A 14,804-nucleotide genomic window follows, 5' to 3' on the forward strand; every position below is an offset into this window, starting at 1 on the left:
AGGAAAGGCAGGGAGAGAAACACTTGGAACTTATCAACAAATACACTTGGAAATAGCAAACAGAAACAGTCACACAACACACACAAACTTTCACACAAGGCAGGGAGAGAAACACTTGGAAACTTATCAACAAATACACGAACTGCATAATTCGTCGCACCACCGCATCGAAGTTGACTTATTGACGGTGTTTAACGCCGTAAAGCAACTCGGAGCCTGTGAGAGACGCCGTAATGGAGGGACAGAAACCGCCTCGGTTTCTTCCATGCCAGCATCGAAATCACATTTAGTGCAATGATGCAGCCGCAATCGGTCGTACCATATAACCGACCAGTTTACTCGATCGTCTTTCTCATCTGATGATACCTTGACGCCCGAACTCTGCTCCATGAACCCCATATATTTCTTCTCCCGAATGAACATGTCTTGTAATTTCTCCGCGTCTGTTTCGCCCTTTAATTCGTTTATTCTGTTGCAGTACGTTCCACACTACTGTTTAGTCGTATAAACTAGATGAAGAAATAAAAAAATACATAAATCTAAACGTAAGGAAATCAATTTATTTATAAATAAACATGTACATTTATTTATTTAAAAATAAATAAACGCGAAAATGTACATAACATCACCTTGCTCGTGTTATCACTCGACAGTGGATACAACATTGCTGCATGGCGTTTCTAAACATGCGGTGCACCAGTACATGGCGCTTGAACCATGCCAATATCGATCATGAGACGCCGTTCTGACTTGTTCTCGTTTTAGTTTATGCCGGCAGATATAACTTTCAGAGCACTGTTTCTGTTTGCTATTTCACAACATGGCAAACCATATTGCTGTAGAGAACGACTCGCAGCATAGCTGCGTTTCTCGTACTTCACGCTAATTCTAACGCGAGTGCGCTTCTACGGAAGAATGTTGCCGACCACCAGAGGTGGCGCCAGGCATTGAATTTTCTGTATCCTATAAGCACGCATCGTAGAAGGCCCTTTTCGTAACTCTGTTTGTTTCGTTACACAACACATTTTCCGAGCAAATGTAAGAAGTGTGAATCGCGTGTACAGAAGGTGTACGAGTTGTCAGTCATATGCCATATGCGTACTCGAGGATTTCAAAGTTGTCTATTTCGTCATCGCGTTTGCAAACTGCTGTGGTCACAAAGCTGGCCTTATTACAACAGGAGGCAAGAAGGCTTGCAATCTGAACTTGTATCAGCGATCCTCAGTAGGCCTCATTTCACTCCTTGCCAGCGACTAAATCATTGTTTTTGTGCTTGCATGTGTTATAAACCTTGGTAGTCTGTACGAGCATTGTAGAAAGTGGACTAACTGCACTCTTTCAGCATAACTTCTGTTGCAGATTGCTGACGGGAAATTGAGGATCATGCACAGCCGCCGTGTTCGCATGATCTCCGATGAATTCGCCCCGCTGCCGAGCACTGGCATAACCAACTCGAAGATCGACGCTGAACTTCGCTCTATCCCTTGGACATAAACGATTGTGATGTGCTGGCATAGCAACATAACGCGCCGTTAGATGTTCCAGGAAGCTTGTCATCCCTGTTGTCTCGTGCACCCAAGACATGTGCTAACGTCTTTGAATGTTTCGAATCAGGCGTGGGCCCTCCCATTTACTAGCAAGATCCCGTCACCTGCAGGGATACTTCCTTCTTCATGCGTTCTTAATCGGCCTGTAAGATACTATGCTTATCGAAATCCGCAAGACATTTGGCACTGGATAGAAGGCACACGTGCTTTGCCGCTCGCGACAGTGCTCGAGTTTCTACGTTTAGCAGATGACGGACTGTCGTGAAGAGACATGCCGTGCACATACACGTGCGTTCGCACTATTGCGCTGTCGATTGATTCGCACCAATGGTAGATTTTACCTCAGTTAAGCATAATCGAGAGGAGGAGGAGGAAAAAGAAGAAAGGAAAGGCAGGGAGGTTAACCAGACGCACGTCCGGTTTGCTACCCTACACGGGGGAAGGGGTTTAAAGGGATGAAAAGAAAGGAGAGAGAGGGAAGAAAGCACTCGCAGTATGAACACGTGCGGTTGTCCAACACTTCACAATCGGTCACTGAGACGAAAGCGTACGCTTTCCTCCAGGGCATGTCCGACACACCAATCTGTGACTCGTGCAACTGTGAGGAAACGGTGGAGCACGTGTTGTGTTTTTGTCATCTTTATGAGACCGAACGCGACATTCTCCAGAGCATTGTTACTCGGGCATTGTTACAGTTCATGAAGCATAATCAAGAAATTTATAGTAAAGCATGGAGCCTGTACACGACAACCTGTACAAGCTGTGCACCTACGCGTGCGTTCGCATTACGGTGCTTTTGATTGATATACACTTACAGTAGTGTTTACCCCAGTGCCACATAATTGAGAAATACCTACTGACGCTTTGGGCCTCCTCGACAGACACGCAGAGTAAAAATAACACTGACAGATAATGCGCGCAATTAGAAGTCTTGGGTGCAGGTGACGAGACGGCTGTGTGACCTAAGTTACATGCTTAGGAGCTAACTAGATGCCTTGGGGCACTTACCAAAATTTCATGAATTTCTGATCGGAGCCATAGGCCGTTGTTAAAGGTCGTTAGTGGTGAGGCTGTAGTCGCACCAACAGGGGGCTTCGCTATAAATTGGATTGCGATTCGGCCCTTTATTCTCTCCCTTCTTGTTTGCTTCCACAAAGTTAACCAGCTGGCTCAGATTAGAATTGTTACCGTGGAACGTTATCGATTACAAACCCCACTCAAAGCCTCATTGTGACGTGGCCGTCAGTCCAAGTCTGGCGCGATATTCCACCAGCTTCCTCTGCACCAGGCTGCGGCGGACGGATTCCCGCGGTCTTGAAGAGAGCTTGAAAACGTTAGGACGATCGGATCTTTAACACCATTGATTAGCCTTGTCTGTACATCGACAGTCAAAGGCGCCTGGCTAGGCAATAGCGACGATCACAAAGCTGTCAAACTCCCCATCCCCATCACAGTCATAGCACCGGCGTCCATCATCTGAGAAAGCATTTCCTCGCTGGTTTCTCCTCAAAAAAAAAATAATAATAAAATAAAATAAAATAAAATAAAATAAAAGAGCGCAGCTTGCCCTAGTAGTGCAAGGCTGGAGCAAACAGCGGAGCTTGTGATCGAACAAGCTATAGCCAGGATCGCTATCCCGACGATGCTGGATACTCAAATGCAGACTCTCGCGTTCTCGTTCTCGAAACTCGGGATCTTTGACTCGACGACGCCTCTTCTCGGATGCAGCTTCGGCACGGTATTCCGGATCGGCTCGCCGCCGACGCGCAGATTCTCGCTTGGTCGCACGACGCACTTCAAGACGCGGCCTGGCGAAGCGTTGACATGTCTAGGCGAAGCGAGACACATGTGGTTGCTAGGCGACGCGAAGTGACGCCATGGCTGTCAGACGGAGCAGGTGCGCGGTCGTAGCACCTCGGCGCGGCGGCGCGGAGCGGCGGCGAGGCGAGGCGCAGCTGGGCCAAGTTGTGGCTAGGCAACGCGCGGTGTCTTCATCGCCAGGCGCAATTTCTGGTCTGCGTTATACGGGCCAACCTCCGGCTTAAACAGCTCCGCTGTTAAAATGGCCCGCCGGTGACGTTGGCTGGTGATCCTAACGTCGCCGGCGTCCCATTTGTCAGCAGGAACCTGCTAGGTAACGCTGTCTCATGACGGATGCTGGTGTCATGACGGTGACGGGGATGGGGTGTTTGACGGCTGAGTGGCTCAGACCTAAGCCTGCGAGGAGACGATCTCCGTATTACGCCACATGAAATAGGATACAGTAAAGATGGTTGAATGTAAAGTGACCTTGCGACTGCATTCAATCGAACCCGAAGTGAGAACCATCGTCTACGGTACGCAGCGTCACTTTTCTCACTGATCGTTGACTAGAAGAGCCGTGTGATTTACCTTGAACGTAACCCTGAAAGACTCTAACATAACACGTTCATCGTAATTCAACTCCGAATTTGATACTTGTATTTCTGTGAATGCCTCGGCATTATAGAAAGAAGTCTTGTTCAATGGCATCTGACCTATGCGCGGGAATGGCCTCCATGACGACTATGAGTTTGAGAGTAACCACTGCTCTAGATGTCGGGGTCGTTTCATCCAGTATAGCCGTTTCGTGTCTCGAAGGACGCCATGCTGTCCGTGGCTGGCTGCCGTGCAGAGGCGGCGGCCATGGCGAGCTGCCGCTGCGCCTGCTGGCACTGGGCGAGGGACGGGATGGAGTTCTTCTTGGGGCGGCCTTTGGGCTTCGTCGGCGGCACCGCGCACCCGCCCTGCATCACCTGCGCGCAGGAAGAGTTCAAATTACGGAGTTTAACTCCGTAAATCTCGGGGCCATGTTCAACAACAGAACTGAAGAAGGGTGCAGTTAGCGCCTTAAAACAATTCCTCGAATGGACAAGAATTGCTGAGAGAGAGATAAAGACGAGGGAAAGAAGAAATGCAGGAAGGTTAACAAGAACAAAAATTTCGGTTTGCTCCTCTACATGGGCGGCGGGAGAGGTAGATATAAGAAGAAAAGAGAGAGAGAGCATATGACAGAGTACTATGTTGGGCGAGTTGGTGCATAGGAAATCCGACGTACTTGGCGCAAATATAAAACCCGTGGGAAAAGAAGGAGAGAAAAAGAACGCCTCCAAAGAACGGCATTCTTTTCTGTCTCCGTCATTTTCCACGGATGTTATACTTTGCGCCTCGGAGTACGTGCACGCAATCATGCACAGGGCAGAGATTTTGTAGCGATGCCCTCCGCTCGATTCTATGCCCTTATCATTCACCATTCACGGCCGAATAATCCTATTGGTAACGCGGTCGGAACGTCGCTCTGACCACAGATGAAGCGCGAAAAGGAATAGGATCGCAAAAGGCATCGCTACAAAATTCTAGCCTAGCTGTTAGACGATAGCACAAGATAACAATCAAAACTAGTGATTGCTCCTGTGCTGGTTTGCTGTCCTTATAATTGTAGCAGTGCATTTGTAGCGCTATGCTGTAACGTCTTGTCAGGTCGGTATTCCAAACTTGATCTGCTCCGACAGTTGCTGCGAATTACTATCGAGCGATGCACAGTATGTATGTTCTGCGTGCACTATTTTTACGTGCATATTCCCTTGCTGCATTGTTGCTTACTCGAACTGAAAGTGAAAAAAGTATTTGTTGTGACGTACAATTCCCGTGCTTGAACTTTCTGCGAACTGTTGGTGAGCGCGATCCGAAGTTCTCTTTAAATTATATTTTACAATTTTTTGCTTCATATTTCAACGTTCCGCATGAAAACTTGATGATTTTCATCAACAGGGAGCTACTGCAGTTCACGGAACTGACGATGACCTACGATAATGGCAAACAGCTACACACGCTGCTGAGGATTCCTCTAAATCAATCGCTGCTAAATGGCACAGTGCGGCTAAACATGTCAGCTCGAGCTGCGCTGCGCGTGCTGTACCAGGAACCGTCTCTGTACCACCCAGAACGCGGGCAGTAACGGAGTATGCAATGGCTGAGGTATAAAGAGAAGGTTCAAAGAAATGAGCTTGAAAAATACTTTACGAACAGTATTTCGCGCGCGGGAAAAAGTGCGCCCGCCACTTCCTCAGTCTGCATATGCAGCTGAACTAACGTCATAATCTCGTCAGACCATTGCATTGTCCCTGCGTTCTTTGCTGCACGGGCGTACACGAGCAACCTTCTATATGAACTCGGCTGGCTGGGTTTCCTGACAGATGGGGCTGCGTACATATATATACACTAATTGAATTTGGGGTTTTTCGTAGGAAAAGCGGAGCTGCCCCCGGTACTCCTTTTCTCCGGCCTTTGAAGAGGCGAGGAAAAGCCGTGAAGTTTTGATGGCGAATCTGCAGCAAACATGGCCGCGGCGCTGAGCACCAGGCGCCACTCTCTCAAATTTGCAAACCGCGCACGCCTTGTGACCTAGGGCAGCGTACAGCGTGGGAGGATATGTCGTCACAGTTTTACGCATACTTTCGCGCCAGCATTCCTATGCAAAATTTCTTAAGCTGACCCGCGCCCGCCCTTTCGCACGTCCTTAGCTGCCATCAGGGTCACTTTCCTCTTCGAACGCAGAAGCGGCCCAAAGGTCGCTCATCCAGAAAACAACCGTGTTGACGCTTATCAAGAGTCGGCTTTGCGCACTCTGGCGTTGAGGAGGCAATTACGCTACGTCGGCGTTGATTTCTGAGCTCCGAGTGTTGACCATGCGGCCGGAGCACAGAACGTGTACGCGTGTCTGACCTTACATGTGGCCTCAGATGAAAAACCCACGGTTCCTTTAGTGCGAGCTTGGCTAATAGAGCGGTCGTGCCATGCACGGCCGAGGCTGTAGTCGTTCGAGGGTGAGTCCTCGTTTGTAAACAAACCCGCGGGAAACGCGGAAACTCGGCCCCTTCCACCGATTGCCTTATTGTATATGCGGGCCCTTGTGTGGCATGGTCGTCGCGAGGTGCCTTACAGTATTACGGGGCTAAGTCGGCGTATATGTACAAGAGCTTGCGATAGGTGGCTCATGCAGATTGGATAATACACGCGCTGTTATTTTTCACCGCGAGCTGAACTGTCCGTGCTTGGGATATCCCTTCTTGTTGCGAAATGATTTCCTATGCGCGCTAGCGCTAGTAGTATATTCTGTCGGCTGTAGTTTTCTTATTTATGCTGTTATTCTCCTTTGTATGACTCACGCAGAGCCTTGAAACATCATAATACTTGGAGTAATGCCGTCTTTCTCACTGTCTAGGGGCGAACACATGTCATCAAATGAGCGTCGGTGGAACATTGCGTAAGGCTCGTGAGAGGTGAGTTCACATTCCATTGTGAGGAAGCGGAAGACATTTTCAATCAAACATGATTTGAAATTAATTATGCCTAGCACTTATAAATGTGAATCTCTCTGCTAGAAGCATCTTAACATGCATGCTACTTTTCCGAGAACTTTCTGCCTTACTTTATTTGCACGTTGCAATCGTTAAATATAATGTTTATGAAAAGTTGTTGCGCATATACGTGAATGCAAGAAATAGGGAAGATGATTGATAAGACAAGTTGCTAAAATCTGCCAACGGAAGAGGGGTAAGGGGAGTAGAGTTGGTAAATTAATCTATTTCCGCTATAACACCATGTTTACACCCTGTCTAAAAAAGGCCTTCTTGTGAGACTGGTCATGCTAATTAAACTATCTCGCAATTTCGTGTAACCGGTGGCGGTTGTCGCGTATTTAATGACAGGTGGGAACACATTCAGCACAGTTGTCCTTTCCTTCTTCCCTCGTACTGCCTTCCTTTGACAGGATTTAAACCCCTGTGGAATGGGTATACTTGGAAACTACTAAACCTAATCATTCCTTAATTTCATCTTGTATAACCAACGCACAACGCTTAACGCGCATACCAGTGGCGGGCGTGCCACAGAATCTCTGACTGATGTGCCACGCGTCCACAACCGGACACAGTGAAAATGATTACCCTAGACGAAAACAATGTAGTTAGAAGATGCTGTGTGGAGAAACCCATTTGCTGGATTTTCCACCGGGCATGCAGAACGCGATAGAAGCCGTGTGCGTGTGTGTGTGTTTATCAGCTCGCTTGAGGGTAGTGACCACGTAGTGACTGAGCGCTGCAGCCCAGGCAAATATGTAAGCTGTATTGCTGAGAGTCCTATATATATATATATATATATATATATATATATATATATATATATATATATATATATCTGCTTACAGAATGCCCCCCCCTCCCCCCCAAACACGAACGCAGGGACGCAGGCACGCACACACAAAACACACGCATAACCAGCCAGCCACCTTCGGTCGCTTTGTTTATGTCTGCCTTTTCCTTTTGCAAGCTTGCTGGCCTTCTCCTATTATAAAAACAAGCGCACACGTGCAGAAAAACGCATACATACGCGTACCAAGCACATGCATAAAGGAACTATTCTGCAGGTGCACATGGGATATTCTCGTCCGCACTTATCTGGACACTTATATTATAATATAATAGACATACTCGTCTTACAGCATCCTCGATTAGTCGTTTTAGAGCACCCCGCCGGACCTACTAATTCGTATGAGGAAACATACAAGCTGTATTGCGATGATAAGTGAGCTCTAAATTTATTGATAGCCAGGCTTCGTATGCTGAAACCGGGTTGTTCTCGTACCAAAGCTTTGCAGCCGCTTTGCGTGATATCAATATTCCTTAGACGCTTCATAGTTGCGAAGTTTAACGAGAGTTACCAACTCCAATAGTTATGTCCATCGCATACTACGTGCATACCGTTGTCCGTGTGGCAAATAAAAGTGGACAGGCGCTTCTTCGCAACGTGGTGAATTAACTCGGGTGTTAGGACATTTATTGGGACGCCCTTTTTGAGTAATTCGGTACTTGAGCTAAATAATCGTCGTGCATGATTTATTTGCAAGATTTTATTGCAATGTTGTACAGATATTCTTGATTTCTGAAGTAATGTTCTTACTGCCACTTCAGAGCTCCTGAAGTTGTGTGCCTCTGCAGGACACCGCAACACAAATCTAACCACCAATTAAACATGCTTACATTTAATTTCATCGTAAGGTGATGCCGCGTGGCAACTCAAAAAAAAAGAAGACTAGGAATTCGCAATGCCGAAGACAACGGCTGATGATGGGTTGACAGTTTCATATACTAAGTGACCGATGAATTTATGAGAGATGAGATCGGTAATGGGGGCCTGTTAGAAATGAATTGTGCAGTGACGACTGTTGAATATGCTGTCACACAGTCAGACTTGACATACGGCAGAATGCAGGATGGCACAGCGTTAAGCGTACGGTGGCGCAACAGCCTTTTGGTTGCATAGGCATGGCACGCACTTGAGCAACGCCGGACACATATTAGTTATGATGGCGCTCACGTTAGTAGTTGATCGGTGGTTTACTTATAAGAATCTATTATCTTCTTGCACTGCGCCCACGAGGCTTGTTTTATATTTTTCGTGACAGGTAGACTTAACAACTACTTATCAGCCGTTCACTGGTTACTCTCTACTTAAAGAGAAAACATTCCTCTTGCGCGATCGGCATTGGCACATTCAAGTGGCGATAGGCCACCATTCTAAGTAAGATCCGCATGCGCGTCGTTCTATCGAGTTGATCATTCAGGAAGTATCCGGAATAAAGAAGACGGTCTGATTGGACCACCACATATTGCGTTTGATTGCGAAATTGGTGATCTTACAGACGCCTATACTCACGAAGGGAGCGCAGACGAGAGGAACGTAAATTAAGAACGAATGGACAGATGCGTGCGGAGCCAGACGCCGTTGTGAGCAGTGCCGATTATACGGCTGCGATAAATACCTAGTTGCAAATGTGCGCGTGGGTTCTGAAAAAGGCTTGTGCTCAGGGTTAAGCAATTATGCGATTTTATTGAGGGACCCGCCGTGATAGCCCGCGCAGTGTCTATGGCGTTGAGCTGCTGAGCTCAAGGTTGCGGGTTCGATCCCGCGGGAATTAATGCCGAACAGTATAAATCAGGGACACGTGATTGGCGGGCAGGCTACGATTGGTCATAATTTGGCCTTGCACTGTTGCCATTCCTGTCAACGTTGCATACCCTAGCAGCCTTCTTCGGCAGGTGGAATATTTTTTTTCAGTGCCTACATAGAAGCAAGCCCGTCATGGTCCCCGCAAATTGAGCGAGCTACGTGAAAGCTTCACCAACGCATGCATCTGGCGTCACATAATAGTACTTATTAAGCCGAAAGCCATAGGTGGCTATGCTGACGGTGTCCTTGGCGGTGACCTTACGGTGACCTTGGCGAAACTGTGCCGTGATGAAAAATGGCCGATGCCACAGAGAGTGCCGATTATACGGCTGCGATAAAATGAGCTGGTCTCGAAGAGGCGGAAATTACTTGCACAAGAAATTGAAATTCATAATCGACTAATTAACAGAGGTTATCTAATTAAGTTTCTAACTAATTACCTTATGGTTCATAATACAATTTACAAATTCCAGCCGTGTAGTTCGTAAGGCGGATCCACTTGGAACGAATTCTCAGGATGACACCAGTTCACCATAAGTACACATCTAAAAATGCTCGGACAGACGTCAGATTTCTCAGGGAGGCTACTGTAAACAAAGTAAATTAATGGCTTCGAAAAGAAAATTTGATAAATTTCGTTCTGGGTGGGAGTCGAAACCGCGGGCCTCCGCGGTGCGAGACGAGCACGCTTTCCTGAAGCCACGGCTGCTCCAAGGTTGTGGCTTAGTAAAGGTGTGCCTAGTGCGTGCCTGATTGCACACGTCACGTGGTCACAGAGAAGCGCTCGTGCCTCTGCTCGCGCGTTCATCGTCGTCTTCTTCCACAGGTGGCAGGCTTTCGCCTTCACGTTTTACAAACGCGCTTGCTTTTTAGACATGAATAGGTGAAGTCTTATACCGGGGTTTTCAGCGAACACTTTCAAAAATGTGTAAAGGTTGCCTGCGGCAGATAGCAGAATTCTAGTTCATGAGCTGGTCTACTCGAAGAGGCGGACATTACTTGAAAAAAAAAAAAACTAGATTAAATGCATAATCGACGAATTATCAGATTCGCTAATTAAGTTTTTAATTACTGAATTAGTTAGAAACATTTACTAACTAAGATTACTAATTTAGTTACTTTTGTGCTTCAATGCATAAAACGACGTTTTGTTAAGAATTAACTGGAACGCCAATGCATTTCTCCGCAAAGTTCGAATACTTAATATCTCGAAACTGGTGTCATCCTGAGAATTCGTTCCAAGTGGATCCGCCTTACGAACTCCACGGCTGGAATTTGTAAATTGTATTATGAACCATAAGGTAATTAGTTAGAAACTTAATTAGATAACCTCTGTTCATTAGTCGATTATGCATTTCAATTTCTTGTGCAAGTAATTTCCGCCTCTTCGAGACCAGCTCATGAACTAGAATTGTGCTATCTGCTACAGGCAACCTTTAAAAATCTTTGAAAGTGTTCGCTGAAACACCCGGTATTTACAATGATTATTGAAAATGAGGAGGAGCTCTTGAATTCTTCAGTCAGAAAAAAAATTAATGATAAACATGTGAGCATATACCGGACAAAGAATGTGGTTCTTGGGTGCGACGCACTATAAATGCTCATGCGTAGTACAGGCCATAATGATGCCGTATTCCCTCTCCAGATGCATGTAATTGCTGCTAGGGACCGTTGTTATGAGACGCCTTCTTTCACCGTCGTATCTTGCATCAATACTGGTTCCACGGTCTCTGCTTGTTCGTTCTTTTTCATTTTTGTTATTTTTGAAGTGGAAGCTTCGGTACGCTACCTCGGGCAGCCGTCGGCGACTCGACAGTTTTCACCTTGAGAGCTAGAGGTCAAACCACAAGAAAGCATTAAGGCGCGTTTATAGTCCGACGTTATCGGCACGCGGGCGAGCGTCATCACACGGCGGGCGCGTCGGAGCCCATTGGCTGCGCGTCAGGTTACGTAGACGCCGGGCGCGTCGGAGCGCATTAGCCGCGCGTCCGGTTACGTTGGCGGCGCCAGTACGTCAAACAATCGGTCCTGCTGCTGTTCTCGGCAACGTGACATAACGTGTGCGCGCGTTCACGCTACGTCTGACTATATTTAGGCCTTTACGGAGCCCTGAAAGGAGACATTGCCGCCATTGCCCGAGTAGAGTTGGGCCAGGCTGCGAGTTGCAACCAAGTCTCACTACTTTGCTGATCACGGCAGTATCTTCATAGGCATAAAAAATGTATTCATTGCAAACATGTCTGTATATCATTGCAAAACCACACCTCGGCCATAGCTCGACAATGGGCCTAGCCAGGGCAGTGAAGCTTTCGCTATCAACCAGGGTTAACCAAAGCTAAACCACACCAATTTTTTCACCCCCTCCTTCCTGCTTTCCTTTACCTTTCTTTCTTTCTTTCTTTCTTTCTTTTCTTTTCTTTTTTTATTCAGCTGCCGCCTTTTGCATAAACTACGCGTAGTGGTCAACTGCAGCAGAGCTGCAAGTTCGACCCATGGCACAAGCAATTTCGCCCTCGAAAAGCAACATGCGATCACATCACACGTCTCCGTCCGTCTTTCACTATACATATCCTCGAAGCATGTGTAACGCGACGCGTTATAATCGACACATGAAATGTACGTTTACACAGGGTGGAGCAACCGGACTCCTCTAAATCACCAATTCAGCGCTGGTCAAAAGTGCAAATTCAGGGACACATACAAGAAAGAAAGAAAAAGAAAAGAAAGAAAATATAAGAAAACTTTTTGTTGGGTCTGCGTTTTGTAGCACTGATTAAGTCGGGGTTTAACACTTACGTTTGCGAGCCGCACGAGTGTGATTCGGTACAGCGCAATTACGCACAGCGCCATCACTCGGAGCTTAGCAATAAGAATACCTCGGTGATAAATAGCTGGTTGGCTGATGGGAGCGGTTCGAACGATACGTGCGCGGACTGATGATGGGTGGAAAAGTGCTTGTTACGATGTGCTGTCCCAGGACCGTGACGGCACTGCATTTATTGAGTTTTTAACACTCGTCTTTTTCTTTCGCTGGATAAAGGAATAGAAATAATCTCGTCACGTCTGTGTAACGTGACAGCACGTCTGTGTACGTAGGTCTCACTCCCAGTCATTTTTCATCCTTTCATCCTTGCAGCCTGGTAATAAGGCCTATCCATTAAGAACTGATGATGGACAAGTGGACGTTCAGGCGCGTCTTACACACCAGTCCATTCTTAAGACTGAATGTTAGGATATACAACTGCACCTCTTGTACAGGAGTTCCAGAAGTCAATGTACATGGCTACTGATAAGCGTCACACAAGGAAGGAAGGCATGTGTTTGCATCTTTTCAGACATTAATTGCTGCGATATCCTGCATATATACATGTATGCAGCGTCCATATGGACACGCGGCAACGATCTCATTACGTTGACGAAGATAGAAAACCGTGACATGAAATACCTTAAAGAAGCAAGAAGCACAGCGCAGAGCAGAAAAATCGGGTAATGTCACTCAAAGGCAGGCAGTTTACTTGATATGCCAGATATAGAAGGACATAAGTCGAATTTTCATTTTTTGATGTTGTTGTTGTCTCAAAACATGGCTCGTACCCACGGTGGAGATTGGTCACACTGGATGGATTGAAACGCACACCGAACAACATACCACAAGGCGTACAGGCGAACATTCAGAAGAAAGCATTTGGCAACTAACTGAAAACACAAATTTTGAGAGGGCCTATACATAAACTGAAGTTTTGCATGTCTTGGAAAAATAACATCAAAAATCAGTTTTACCTTGAACGAATTAGATTTTGGAGAAATCAGGTTCGGTGGACGAACTTGAAGTTTTGATAACAGCGCCTGAACAAAAACAACTTGTGGCTGTCGGTAACGCCGCCAACAAGTTCTGAAAAATGATTCGGGAGAAATTGATGAAAACGGGTTGCAAATGGGAGAGGGATGCATCGTAAAGCTTCAGGAAAGTCAGGACAGTGAGTTGCTTAAATCTGTATTCAAGCGGAATAATTCTAGACTCCAGATAAAGCAAATTGTTAGCTACCAAACTTGGCAGCCCAAGGCAAAGACGCAGCGCTTGCCTTTCCAGTAGTATTAAAGGTCTTAGCTTGTATGCTGCACATCTTGAAAAAGGAACACAGCCGAATTCGAGAATGGGGCGGACGTAAAGTTTATAAATCATCAGCAATGTAGCTCTACGCATCCCAGTGTTTTTATTACTGAGCCGGCGTAACAATGCCATTGCACGTTCTCCTTTACTAGCATTTTCTTCGATTTGCTGCTGCCAGTTTAGCTTACCATCACAGGTTACCCTTAAGTACTTCAAAGCTGCAACTTGGGGTATCGGTTCATTTCGATAATGAAGAGAAATAAAAACAGGATTCGACAATGAAAACACAAGTGATGATCATTTCTTGACATTAAGTTAAAACGACAGTCCATCCAGCCAGAACTCAAGTTCAGACAATTATGATTGCAAAATTTGGTATAGCGTATTGATATCCCGTGATGAGGATAAAAATGCAATGTTATCAGCATAGAGATAGAGTTGCGCATCTTGATTAACTGGGACAGAAGGTAATAAAATATTAAACAAAAATGGTGAAAGAACTGATCCCTGTGGTACGCCCCTCGTCTGTTTATATGATATACCCGGTGTCACCCCATCCTTGAAACTAAAGAATTCTCTACCAGAAAGCAACTCTTGTATCCATTCCACTAAACAGTCTGGAACAGCACAGCTTGCTAATCTAGAAATTAAAATTCCATGTTCGACATATGCTTTTAAAATATCTAAGATTACCAATGCTGATACATCTCTGAGCCTTTGGCTATGGGTCCAACCAGTTTTGGTATTTCTGTATGTTCTACGTCTGCCAATCTCCTGATAGTCCTGCGAGTCGAATGTGGCTTTCTGAATCAACGTGAGCTGGCCATATGGAACATTCAGGCCCAAACCCTATTTGTCTCGAAGCACAGAATACTCTGAGAAGTAAATTAATTGAGCCAGAGATGTATTACTTTTTCTACAATGTTGACTAGATTCGACGTAAGGGCAATTGGCCGAATGTTGTCCAAGCCATAATCGAGGTTTTGATTTTTAAATAAAATGACAATTTTTGCAATTTTCCCAGATGTCGGAATCCTTGAATGTTGTAGTGAACAGTTAACTATATCCAAGAGCTCATTTGGGAAATAGTTAAACAATAATTTAATCACATCAATCGT

At 46.0% G+C, this 14,804-nt stretch overlaps 1 protein-coding gene across 1 annotated transcript in view; it reads right to left on the reverse strand.

The window, feature by feature from the left end:
- Nucleotides 1-3,270: 3,270 nt before the first annotated feature.
- LOC119457071 (homeobox protein BarH-like 1) overlaps nucleotides 3,271-14,804 on the reverse strand; it is a 32,084-nt gene continuing 20,550 nt past the window's right edge. The window contains exon 2 of the mRNA XM_037718898.2: nucleotides 3,271-4,321. Within this exon, the coding sequence (XP_037574826.2) occupies nucleotides 4,136-4,321 (186 nt within the window). The 3' untranslated portion in view covers nucleotides 3,271-4,135. The remainder of the gene's footprint in view (nucleotides 4,322-14,804) is intronic.

Source organism: Dermacentor silvarum, chromosome 6 (genome assembly GCF_013339745.2).
Source record: "Dermacentor silvarum isolate Dsil-2018 chromosome 6, BIME_Dsil_1.4, whole genome shotgun sequence".
NCBI lineage: Eukaryota > Metazoa > Arthropoda > Arachnida > Ixodida > Ixodidae > Dermacentor > Dermacentor silvarum.